This window comes from Tachyglossus aculeatus, chromosome 5, assembly GCF_015852505.1.
Source record: "Tachyglossus aculeatus isolate mTacAcu1 chromosome 5, mTacAcu1.pri, whole genome shotgun sequence".
NCBI classification, from domain to species: Eukaryota; Metazoa; Chordata; class Mammalia; order Monotremata; family Tachyglossidae; genus Tachyglossus; species Tachyglossus aculeatus.
The window spans coordinates 20,167,880-20,180,600 of NC_052070.1; the positions used below are offsets into that span (position 1 = coordinate 20,167,880).

General features: G+C 45.0%; 1 protein-coding gene across 1 annotated transcript in view; it reads right to left on the reverse strand.

The window, feature by feature from the left end:
- Positions 1–12,721, reverse strand: part of PIEZO2 (piezo type mechanosensitive ion channel component 2) — a 546,102-nt gene that overhangs the window by 9,330 nt on the left and 524,051 nt on the right. The window contains exons 49-52 of the mRNA XM_038746742.1: positions 6,775–6,963; positions 5,850–5,942; positions 3,218–3,390; positions 771–899 (exon numbers count right to left, since the gene is read on the reverse strand). Coding sequence (XP_038602670.1) covers positions 771–899; positions 3,218–3,390; positions 5,850–5,942; positions 6,775–6,963 — 584 coding nt within the window. The remainder of the gene's footprint in view (positions 1–770; positions 900–3,217; positions 3,391–5,849; positions 5,943–6,774; positions 6,964–12,721) is intronic.

Sequence of the window (12,721 nt, forward strand, 5' to 3'; positions counted from 1 at the left end):
GTCCTCCAGGCCACTTCTAAGTTCTCCCCACTTCTAAGTCCTATGAAAATCCCACCTTCTCCAGGAGACTTTTCTGATTAATGTGTCTACTCCCCAGTACACATCTTCTTAACTAAAACTCAGGACTCCCCACGTAACAACCAGCAATCCTCCTTCTGGCTACCCAGTAGCACTTCTGTGCATGCACTTACACAATCTATCTTCAAAGTCCTCCAGACTACAGCTCTCTTCATCTTCAAAGTCTTTCGGAAATTCCCACCTTCTTCAGGGGACTTTTCCGATAAATGTTTCTTCTCCCCAATACATGGCCTCCTAACTTCAACTCAAGATTCCCCACCTAGCTACCACCAGTAGCCCTCCTCCTGTCTACCCAGTAGCACTTCTGTACATGCATATTTACACAATCTACTATTTAAGCAGTTACTCATCCATGTATCCAGTTTTCTATTTGCATTTTCCTTCCTATATATAATTATTTTGTGTCGCTTTCCCTAGCTAAATTATAAAATCTCTGAGAACAGGAATTGTGCCTCATAACTCCATTTTGCTCTTCCAAGTGCTTAGTAAAATTCTCTCCACTTGGAGAGTCTCAAAAAATACTACTGATTGATTGACTAATTAATGGAAGCAGTCATGGATCTTGTCCTTTCTGGAGACAGTTTAGCTATAGGGATGTCCTCACAAAAATAATCCCACACCCTGATGGCCATTATTTTCTTGAAGGGAAGTGTCTGATTGCCTAACCACGGAGAAAAGGAAGACAAACGTACACTGGTTTCTCCTCTTCTTTTGGATTTGTTTCAGACATCATGCTGGCTATTTTGAGCCGGGTTTCATTCTGCATATTGAAAGAAAGTTTATCCGATGCTATTTCAGCTTTTGCACCAAGACTGAGATTCCTGTGAAAAGAAGGCACTAAATGGATTACCCAAATAAGAAAACTGATTTTTTCTAGTAGTTTAACTCCAAACTATTAGGCCGACAAAATTCTTCCATACCCCAGGCTTTTTATTACTATCGTTATTATTACTGTGGTCTTTGCTAAGTGTTTACTATGTGTCAAGCACTGTTTTAAGCTCTGGGGTAGATACAAGTTATTCAAGTTGGACACAGTGCCTCTGTCATGGGCTTATAGTCTATTTTTTTTTGGCTTTCCCTGGGGTCCTGAGCCACCTGTGACAACAATGCTATCCTTGGCTTCTAGGCCATGCTCCCTCCAGACTGGCTTCCCTTCTGGTCAAACTGAGTCTCACTAAGAATAGGGAAAGAGGCTAGGAGCCCTCCTGAATACCTGCTCCATGCTGCTGCTTCTACTACTGCTCGTGGTGGCAAAGGACCTATTCTTATCATCATCATCATTATCATTAATATTAGTAACATGAATATTAATATCCTCTCCCCCCCCACCCTCATAGAGCCATCACCAGCTTCAGTCTAACTTGACTTCCTCTCATGGACTTACACAAGATGAGAACAAGGCCCAATTGGGGAAGAACTGGGCCAAAAGGGATTGAAATCTGTAGGAAAGAAAAAGCTACAAGTCATCAATAAACAATTCCCCAAATACCAAGAAGGATCTAAAGTGCTGCTGAAGAAGAAGCTAGGATGAGGCAGGCAGGTATTCCTGGGCTTGCTGTGGTGAACTGCCTGCTTATCTGCTCCCCTGAGGTCTGGGCAAAGGAGAGTTTCATGTGGTAAAGCATGTCTCTCGATTTAGCAGTGCCCGGGGTTTAAGGAAAGCAAGGACACCTTTATTTGGGGGTTAATTTTAGACTGAACTCTGTCTCCAGACAGTGCTCCCAGGCATCCACATAGAAACAGAATATGGGGCCTGTCTTCTATTCAACGGCTAATCAGCAAGACCCTGGCAGTGGCTTTAAATATTACCGTGTAAACCTCCATTTTAGTGTTTTCTGTCATGATCCTTTCCAATTTGTGGAACTGATTAAATTCCGATCTCAGTCCTTAGCTTGATTGGGATAATGGTTCAGCCTTGGTTGCTGGAGCCTTCACAGGTTGGAGTATTTAATCCCATATTTTCCTAGGTTGCCCTAAATACTAAATTTTGATCCCTAAATACTAAATTTTGGGATTATACAGAATATGTCTGCCAATTCCATTGCATTATACTCCCCCAGTGCTCTGCACATAATAAACGCGCTCAATAAATACTACTGATTGATTGATACAGTTAAGTGGTCCCAGTTTTGATCTCCGGAGAAAGACGCTTCATCAGACTCCAATAGTCATGAACATGAAACAGAGTCTGGACCTCAGACCTTAATAGGCCCCACAGTCTGGCGTTCTGTTGGAATGGCTGGCTTCATTCTGGGTTTTGACAGTTCCACAGCCACTTGTAAATTGTTTCTTTGGTCCGTGGTGTAGGAGCTGTGGAGCTGTTGAACAGGAAGCAAGCCCAAGGTAGATGGCAGTACTCCAGATTCACTTCATGAGACATCTGAGCACATAAGAATTCTCAGCAGCCCATGATGGTAGTACAGTGTTCTGCACACAGTAAGTGCTCAATAAATACGACTGAATGAAATATGATTGAATGAATGGTAGCCCCAAATACAAGGCTGAGCTTCCTTGATGTGCTTTCAGGGTCACAAACAGTTTGGTCCAAATGCATTACAGTCAGGCTTGGAGTGCGAATACTACCTTGTGTAGGGTTCTAACTCACCCAGAGTCCACTGCCTTGTTTCTGTTCAGCTTATTATGTCACAATTAGGGTACCTAGAAAGTCTCACAAAAGCCGTTGGGTTCATTTGTTTCTACACACTTTTTAAAACAGAAGTTGTGGGACTTGAATCAGGAATGTCTTGCAGACCTACTGAAGGGTTTTTAATATTGAAAGTGCTTGAGCTCTTATCTTCTAGTGATCCTGGAGTGAAGCAGCCATGGAGAAAAATTGAGGTTCATTGCTAAAAATGACATCAGAGAATGGGCTTTCCAAGCCAAGACGAAACTCAAAACAATTTCTCCAATATTTTCTTAAATGCTCACTGCCTTGTCTTGATGTCCTGGGGGTTATCAGTCCAAACTACGTCTTTCTGAGCCCAACTCTGACCATTCCTGAATGCCAGGGAGAACTCTGGGAGAGAATGGGAGAGCAGAATGTAACAGGGAAAGTGGGAGCTACCCTGACTGGCAGAAAATATTGTCCTGGGCTTTGGCTAGTCTTCCAAGAGCTGATGGCTTTCACTGTCCCAGTTACCTCTGAATGCTCCAAGAAAAGACCAGAGTGAAGGCGTTATCAAGATCCTTGAGCCCTTCTATCATTTTCTGCCTACTGGGAGGGCTGATGGTCCACAGCGAATTTGAATTCCCTTCCAGTTCCACTATTGTTATGTCTTCCACACCATAGTTCTCCAGAAATTGCAATGCAGTCTGTCAACACAGAGAGAGAAGGGGTTAGTGTTCTAAGGTGAAAGGGAGAGGAATTACCCAAATTCAGAGGAATTACCCTGATTTAGTGAGCAATTTTTTTTTTTTTTTTGGTATTTAAACTCTTTCAGACTATACCAAGTGCTGGGGCAGATATAGGCTCATCAGAGTGGACACAGTCCATGCCCCACATGGAGCTCATAGTCCTAATTCCCATTTTACAGATGAAGTAACAGACACAGAGAAGCTAAGTGACTTGCTCAATGTCACACAGCAGACAAGTGGCAGAGCTGGGATTAGAACCCAGGTCCTTCTGGCTCTCAGGCCTGTGTTCTAACCATTAGATCACACTGCTTCTCCCAGACCAAGTAGATTGAGCTGTCTTTCTATTAAGAGCAACATTTGACGTTAAAAATAGCATTTCTATTTGAAGAGCAGGATGGCGTAGCGGATAAAGCACAGGACAGGAAGTCAGAAGATCATAGGTTCTAATTCTGGCTCTTCTACTTGTCTTCTGTGTGACCTTGGGCAAGTCACTTAACTCCTCTGTGTCTCAGTTCCCTCATCTGCAAAAAGGGGATTGAGACTGTGAGCCCCATGTGGGACAGGGACTGCATCCAACCCGATTTGCCTGTATCCACCCTAGAGCTTAGTACAGTGTCTGACTCATTGTAAGCGCTTAACACGTACCATAATTATTATGAAGCCTGGCCTGTTTGGCCTCCAGCAGAATGACCAATCCCTGCCCTAAAGCTACAGGGTGATGAGAAGTGGGAAATTCACCATGATTTAAGATTTCCAGATAATATTCAGAATAAGCTTTCAAGTCCTCCTTGTGCATACAGGGAAGGACTACCAAATATGCCAGCGGTTTCTCTAGGAAGGAGGGACATTGAACTTGGTTCTCCCCTCGCAGTTCCCACATCATGAACCATGAGTCTTTGGGAACTGCAGATGGGGATACCTCCGCTCACCCAATTCAGCTCCTAAACTGGCCCTGACAGATGAACTGTGGGCCAGGATCCAGTGGACTCTGCAGTCAGCAATGACCCAGACCGGGGGTGGCCTCAGAAATGTAAGAGAGTTCTGGGCTGGGGTGAGGTGGCTAGTGGCTGCCTCTATTCCTCCAGCACCATTTCCCAGAGGGGTGGAGCAAAGGTTCTTGATGGCCCCTAGTTTCCCCGGGCTGGGGGATGAGGGGAGGAGGGGGGCACAGTCTGGGCAGTGTCACTGCGAAGAAACAATAGGCGCAGCAAAATGTGGTAGAGAAGCTCTTCCTTATCCGGGGGGGAAACCCATAGGGGAGGGAGGGACATTTTTGCTTTGAAGGGTCAGGAGTTTTGAGGGGCTGTTGGCTGCTCATGTGAACTCCTTTAAGCAAATGAAGTGCATTTCTTCAAAGCAGTCCATTTACAGTGATAATAATCTAACTTGGTTTTCTATTGAATCGTCCCTCCTTTCACATATTCTGTATCAATTATCCCAGTGACATCAATCAGTCAATCAATCATATTTATTGAGCGCTTACTGTGTGCGGAGCACTGTACTAAGCGCTTGGGAAGTACAAGTTGGCAACATACAGAGACGGTCCCTACCCAACAGTGGGCTCACAGTCTTAAGTGACATATCTGGGAGGGGTTTCTATCACTCTCCCCATTTTACCCAGAGCCGTTCAAGAAGGCTAGTCCTCTAGACTGCGAGCTCCTTCTAAGTGGGGAATATGTCTTCCAACTCTGTTATACTCTCTCAAGGGCTTAGTACAGTGGTCTGTACAGAGTCAGGGCTCCATAAAGATCACTGATTATTAGAAGTCTGACCTCGGGGCTCCCATTTAGGGTTCAATTCACTAGTCTGAGTCTGCTCCCCAAATCCAGCAAGCTCATGATCAGGCCAGGTCTGACTGCACTCAAGCCCAACCAAGCTAACCAGGCGCTGAACTCAGGGGTGCTAAATGGGGGAGATACTGGTCTCTAATCAAATGGTGTCCTGAGGACATTAATGTTCAGGCATTTAAGTCTCTACAAGTAATACCCTTCGCTCCTGATGCCGAATCTTCTGCGTGAGTGGGCATACCCTGAAAGTCCAGGAGAGAGAGAGACAGCTGACCAAAGACAGAACTGAAAGCCAGAGAAGAAGCTGATGGAGTGAAATGTTAAAGAGGCCAGTAGAGGAAGAAAACAGGCAGGATTCCCAGGGGCAATCAGACAGGGCCAGGTCTCCAGGGGCAGGAAGAGAAAGTGCAGCAGAGCTATAAGGTGTGAGAAGGAAAGATAGGCAGGAAAGAGAGGAAAGAAGAGAAAAGAACCCAGAAGGGAACCCCAGAATATTATAGTGGCTATGGTGTTCAGAGACTCAGGCCCAGTAACAAGAAACAGGAATATTTCCCGGTGGGAGACTCTGTGGGGAACTATTTTGCCTCACAGGTCTCAGCTAGAAGAAGGCAACTGTAGGCATACACTTACGGCTTTCCCTGAAAAACCTCTCATGAATCTTCTGAAGTCGGTTCCATTCATATCTTTCAGCTGGCTCTGTTGAGCACTCATTGTGAATATAGGCTAGAAAACAAAAACAACAGGATCACATTTCTCTTAATAGCCACAGGCATTCCCAAGCCCTGACAAGGCCATTCCCAACTCCCAGAAATCCTCCCAGCCCTCTGGGCTAAAGGAACTATGCCAATTTGAGGGTTCAAAATCAAACTAACTGTTCAGCCTACATACCTTACAAACACTTCAACCTTTTGTGATGTTTTCATTGACTCTAGCTGATATATTCTGAGGTGAATTCATTCTTTCTCACTGTTCCTCTCTTTAAGTATTTTGGGTCAAGGCAATATTTAACAAGTAAAACATTGATCATGACCAAAGAACCCCTCCCTCTCTTCCCTCAAATGTCAACAGTCCGCAAAGTGTGCTCCAAAGGACTCCAGGATGTGGTGCTCATCAGAAGTGATATAGGATTAAAAGAAAGTAGTTCTTTATTCAGGGTTGGGAAGCATATGGAATCTGCTGCTCCAGACATCTGGACAGGCTAAAAACATCAGTATGTCCAAGAGGGGTTTGGATTATTTCATCACCAAGGATCTAGAATGGGTTACAAGAAGGCAGTTTGGGGATGGAGAAGGAAAGAAGGGAATGTTCCATGGAGCATCCCTATATATTAGTAAAGATGTCCAGGTGGGAAATGATCACATGATTCCTCAAAACGCTGTCAGAGACAGAGTGGATGAGCCATCAGTCTGACTCAGCAAGACTTTGCTTATGTTCTGGGGGTGAGTTGGAACATGATAGTATTTATTAGCCAATTATCATATGTCAAGTGCTGTCCTAAGCACTAAGGTAGAATCAAGGACAAGATATTGAGCGAATGCCCTTGCCCGTTTGTTACCTGGTAACCACCCAGAGTGATTGTGATGGACACATCCAGAGGCTTGTTGGTGACTCCAGCCACAGATTTGATCAAAGACATGAAGAGCAGGGGGAACCAGACGATGCAAATCAGCAACACAATGATCATGCCGCCCATCCCGTACTTGACCACTTTCTTTTTCTTCTGGCCCCGGGGCTGAGGGTACCTCTGCAACAGAAGCGGAACGCACAGGTCAGGGCCCAGGGCTGACCAGCAAATGGGGGCCCAATGCGGTTCAGACTTGCTGAGATTACACTTTAGGCTTCATTTTCATTCATTCAATCGTATTTATTGAGTGCTTACTGTGTGCAGAGCACTGTACTAAGCGCTTGGGAAGTACAAGTTGGTAACATATAGAGACGGTCCCTACCCAACAAAGGGCTCACAGTCTAGAAATAGTGGGCCCTGAATTGGACTTCCTCTTGGAAATGAGGCACTCACTTGAGCTGATGTAATTCAAACTCCTGACAGGCTGCTGGGATCCATGGAAAAAGTCATTTCCTTCAATAGGTGAGCTCGAAATAGGACATTCTGTTCCCCTTGAGGGAAGGGGGTGGAAACATGTTATTTCTATTAGGCCTCTTCTGTAGCAAGAGGCTCTTTTTATGGTATTTGTTAAGCACTTATCATGTGTCTAAGTGCTTCTAAGCCTGTTCTAACCTCTGGGTTCAATGCCATAAAGGCACATTTTGGGTCCCTGCTTGAAATGCCCTTTTCGATTGCTGTTTCTCTTTCAAATCCCCATATTGAAGCTGCCGACAACTTTAGTCACCGTGTTCCTACTTCAGACCCAAGCGTCACCCCAGATAGTCAATCTGTGGGCATTCCACTTAACTTTGCTTCAGTTTACCTCATCTGTAAAATGGGGATGCAATACGTACTCTTCCTGCTCATTAGAGTGTGAGCCCCACGAAGGGATAGGGACTCTTGTCCAATCTGTTTATCTTTTATCTGAGTGCTTAGTACAGTACTTGGCACAAAGCAAACACTTAACAAATACCACCACCATTATTATTATTATTACCGTTATTATTATCATTATCCAGGTAGGGTTGTCTGTGATTTCATTACCTCCTCCCGATTTCCTGAAAAGCTTGGTCGGGAAGGAGTGTAGGGTTGCTCTGCTGCGAAAACACACAAGTTCCATCTCTTCATAGGGGCAGAGGATGGATGAAACCAGAGCACCACAGGTTGAACCCACATTGAAATTCAACTTCCCCAGTCCAACCCCAAGAAATACACGTACCCCCAAAAGGGGTCAGTTTGCCAAAACTGTTCCTCCTGCACTGATGGAGAAGTCTGGATCTCCAGCCCTGATCTATTTCCTGGCCTTGATGCCTACGTCTTAATTCCCTTTCTTATGTAAGAGCATCATGGAGGAATCATTTCCTGCTCACTGTTTCCCATTGCTGCACCGACTGCATTTCCCCACCATTTATTAATGTCTGTCTCCCCCTTTAGACTGTAAACTCAGTGTGGGCAGGGAACATGACTACTAACTCTGTTGACTGTACTCTCCCAAGCATGTAGTACAGTGCTTTGCACACAGTAAGCACTAAATAAATACCACTGATTAAACTCAGGAGAGGTTGGGGAAGCAGGGGTAGGAAAAGTCCTGTAAAGACTAAGCTGTCAGGTGCTCAATTGGATGCATCCCCTTGTCAAAAGTTTGCTGTTCAGGAAATTGTTCTTGCTTTATAGCATGAATCCAAAGAGCCCACAAGGAGTAGTAAGCTTGCAAAAGCAATGCTACATTTATAACAAATAGGATACGGGTTTTTTGAGAGGATCATATCCTCTCACGCTGGCAGAGTGATTTTCACTATCATGCTCTCAGCCTTAAAAGGGGCCCATCACTTCTCTCAACTGCATCCAGGCAGGCTCCCTTAATGCGTAAGTTCCACATACTCCAAATAGACAGGAGAGATATGTAAAGTGACAGAATGAAGTAACAGGCTGGCAAACTGGGTAAGCTGGGCTATGTTTTTGTGTTTTAAAAACATTATTGTTTTTATCAGGCATGTGTATCTACACACACACACACACACACATATATAAAATATAAAAGAATCATGAGTGTGTAGGTATACAATGATGGTGAACTAAAGGATACATGACCCATGTATCACTTTGTAAAGTAAATAAGTGAAAAGAAAGTGGAGGGACTCTGCGAGGCAGGATCCCTTCCAAGATTCCAATCTGCGGCACAGATTCTTTCCCAGAAACCCTCAACTTCCATGTCAACCTTGACTCTTGCCTATCAGTCAACTCTGGCATCCAGTCCACTGCCCAGTGGACAATATCTCCTGAATCTGGAACTCCCTCCCTTCTTATAGTTCAGACCACCACTCTCCTCATCTTCAAAGCCTTACTAAAATCACACCTCCTCCAAGAGGTCTTCCCAGACTAAGCCCTTATTTCCCCTACTCCCTCCCCTCTGCATTGCCTATGCATTTGGATCTGTACCCTCTAAGCACTTGACATTCACCCTACCTTCACTTCCGCAATACTTACGTACGTAGCCATAATTTAATTTAATGTCTGTCTAACCTTCTATTCTGCAAGCTTGTTGTAAGCAGAGAACGTTGTCTTGTCAGTCAGTCAATTGTATTTATTGAGCACTTATTGTGTACTGTATTAAGCTCTTGGGAGAGTACACTATAACAACATAACAGACAGATTCCCTGCCCCAAAATCAGCTTACAGTCTGGAGAGGGAGGCATTAATATAAATAAATATATTATAGATATGTAAATAAGTGCTCTGGGACTGGGAGGTGGGGGTGAATAAAGGGAGCTAGTCAGGGCGACAAAGAGGTGAGTTAAAGAAAAGGAAAAGAGGACTGAGTCAGGGTATTGCACTATCTAAAGCATCTAGTAGAGTGCTCCGCACACTGTAAGTGCTCAATAAATTTGATTGATTGATTCATTCATTCATTCATCTCTACCCAAACTGCTACCACCCTGGTACAACCTCTGGTCTTGTCTTGGCTAGACTACTCCATTAGCCTCTGGTAAGCAAAGAGGTCTATGGAAAGAGTATGGGCTTGGGAGTCCGATGTCCTGGGTTCTTATTCCAGCTTTCCCACAGGCCAGCTGCATGACCTTGGACAAGTGACAACTTCTCTGTGCCTCAGTTTCCTCATCTTTAAAATGAGGGATGAATAGCTATTCTCCCTTCTACTTCAACTGTGATCATCATCATCATCAATCGCATTTATTGAGCGCTTACTATGTGCAGAGCACTGTACTAAGCTCTTGGTAAGTACAAATTGGCAACATATAGAGACAGTCCCTACCCAACAGTGGGCTCATAGTCTAAAAGGGGAGACAGAGAACTAAACCAAACATACTAACAAAATAAAATAAATCGAATAGATATGTACAAGTAAAATAAATAAATAAATAGAGTAATAAATATGTACAAACATATATACATATATACAGGTGCTGTGGGGAAGGGAAGGAGGTAAGATGGGGGGGATGGAGAGGGGGACGAGGGGGAGAGGAAGGAAGGGGCTCAGTCTGGGAAGGCCTCCTGGAGGAGGTGAGCTCTCAGTAGGGCCTTGAAGGGAGGAAGAGAGCTAGCTTGGCAGATGGGCAGAGGGAGGGCATTCCAGGCCTGGGGGATGACGTGGGCCGGGGGTCGATAGTGGGACAGGCGAGAACGAGGTACGGTGAGGAGATTAGCGGCAGAGGAGCGGAGGGTGCGGGCTGGGCTGGAGAAGGAGAGAAGGGAGGTGAGGTGCAGGGGGGAGGGGATGGACAGCCTTGAAGCCCAGGCTGAGGAGTTTCTGCCTGATGCGCAGATTGATTGGTAGCCACTGGAGATTTTTGAGGAGGGGAGTAATATGCCCAGAGCGTTTCTGGACAAAAATAATCCAGGCAGCGGCGTGAAGTATGGATTGAAGTGGGGAGAGACACGAGGAGGGGAGATCAGAGAGAAGGCTGATGCAGTAGTCCAGACGGGATAGGATGAGAGCTTGAATGAGCAGGGTAGCAGTATGGATGGAGAGGAAAGGGTGGATCTTGGCAATGTTGCGGAGCTGAGACCGGCAGGTTTTGGTGACGGCTTGGATGTGAGGGGTGAATGAGAGAGCGGAGTCGAGGATGACACCAAGGTTGCGGGCTTGTGAGACGGGAAGGATGGTAGTGCCGTCAACAGAGATGGGAAAGTCAGGGAGAGGGCAAGGTTTGGGAGGGAAGACAAGGAGTTCAGTCTTCGACATGTTGAGATCATGTGATCTTGATGAGGGGCAGGGACTGTGTCCAACTAGACCATCTTGTATCTACCCCAGCGCTTAGAGCAGTGCTTGGTAATAATAATAATGATGATGATGGAATTTATTAAGCACTTACTATGTGCAAAGCACTGTTCTAAGCGCTGGGGTGGTTACAAGGTGATCAGGTTGTCCCACAGGGGGCTCACAGTCTTAATCCCCATTTTACAGATGAGGTAACTGAGGCCCAGAGAAGTGAAGTGACTTGCCCAAAGTCACATAGCTGACAATTGGTGGAGCTGGGGTTTCCAAAGCCCGTGCTCTTTCCACTGAGCCACGCTGCTTCTCATATTAAGCATTTGGTACATATTAAGCATTTAACAAATACCATTCAATAATAATAATAATACTAATGATACTAATAACCTCCTCGGGGGTCCTCCAGACTCCAGCCTCTTCCCCCTCTGCTGCACTGATCATTATCCTGAAGCATTTCTCCATCTCATCTCATCTCAGAACCCTCCACTGGCCCCTTGTGTCTCCTTGCATCAAACAAAAACTCCTCACAAATGACTATAAGGCTCTCCATGATTTGGCCCCATCTTACCTACCTTCCCCCTTCAACCACTCTTTCCCGACCTACTATCTTGACTCCCTCCAAGCCAAAACAATTAGCTGTACCTTGCTCTCGACTTGCCCACCTCTGCTTGCTCACTCATATTGCTGCCCATAAACACCCAAGCTGGAACTCCCTCCCTCCTAACATCAGAGAGACTGTAGCTCTCCCCACATTTCAAATCCCTCCTAAAATCCCACCTCCTCCAACAAATTTCCCCAATCAATTCCCCTATAAATACCCTGAGGTATACCATCCTTTCAGTCATCTCTAGCACCGGAGAATGAAATGACACACTCTTTGGTAACCCAGGATACATGTCCACTCAATTTATTTATTTGGATAGAATCATAAGTTATTTTATGTTTGTCTTTCCTATTAGCATGTGTGGACAGGGAAAACGCCACTTAGTTATTCTGTATTTCCCAAATGCCTAGTACAGTGCACAGCACCAAGAGGACGTTCAGTAAAGCCTATTACTACTACTGCTACTATTAGCAGTATGACCAGTGGAAAGAGCACGGCCCTAGAAGTCAGAGGATGTGTGTTCTAATTCTGGCTCCGCCATATGTCTGCTGTGTGACACTGGGCAAGTCACTTCACTTCTCTGGGTCTCAGTTACCTCATCTGTAAAATTCATTCAATTGTATTTACTGAGCCCTTACTACATGCAGAGCACTGTACTAAGGGCTTGGAAAGTACAATTCAGCAACAAATAGAGACAATCTCTACCCAACAACAGGCTCAGTCTAGAAGAATAGGAACAGGAGGAGGAAGAAGCGTTAAGACTAAGAGCCCCATGTGGGAAAGGGACTGTGTCTGCCCCATCTACTGTATCTACCCCGGAGCTTAGAACAGTGCTTGGCATAGAGTAAGCACTTAACAAATACCATAACAGCAATGGCTCCACTCAGTCAGTCAGTCAATTGTGCTCAATAAATACAATTAATGAATGAATGAAAATTTCTGAGCGCTTATTGTATGCAGAGCACTGTACTACTAATAATTTATTATTATTATCATTACTACTACTATTACTACAAACATGGTAGCGTCTGTGGGCACTGCCTCAGGGACACTGTACCACCGAA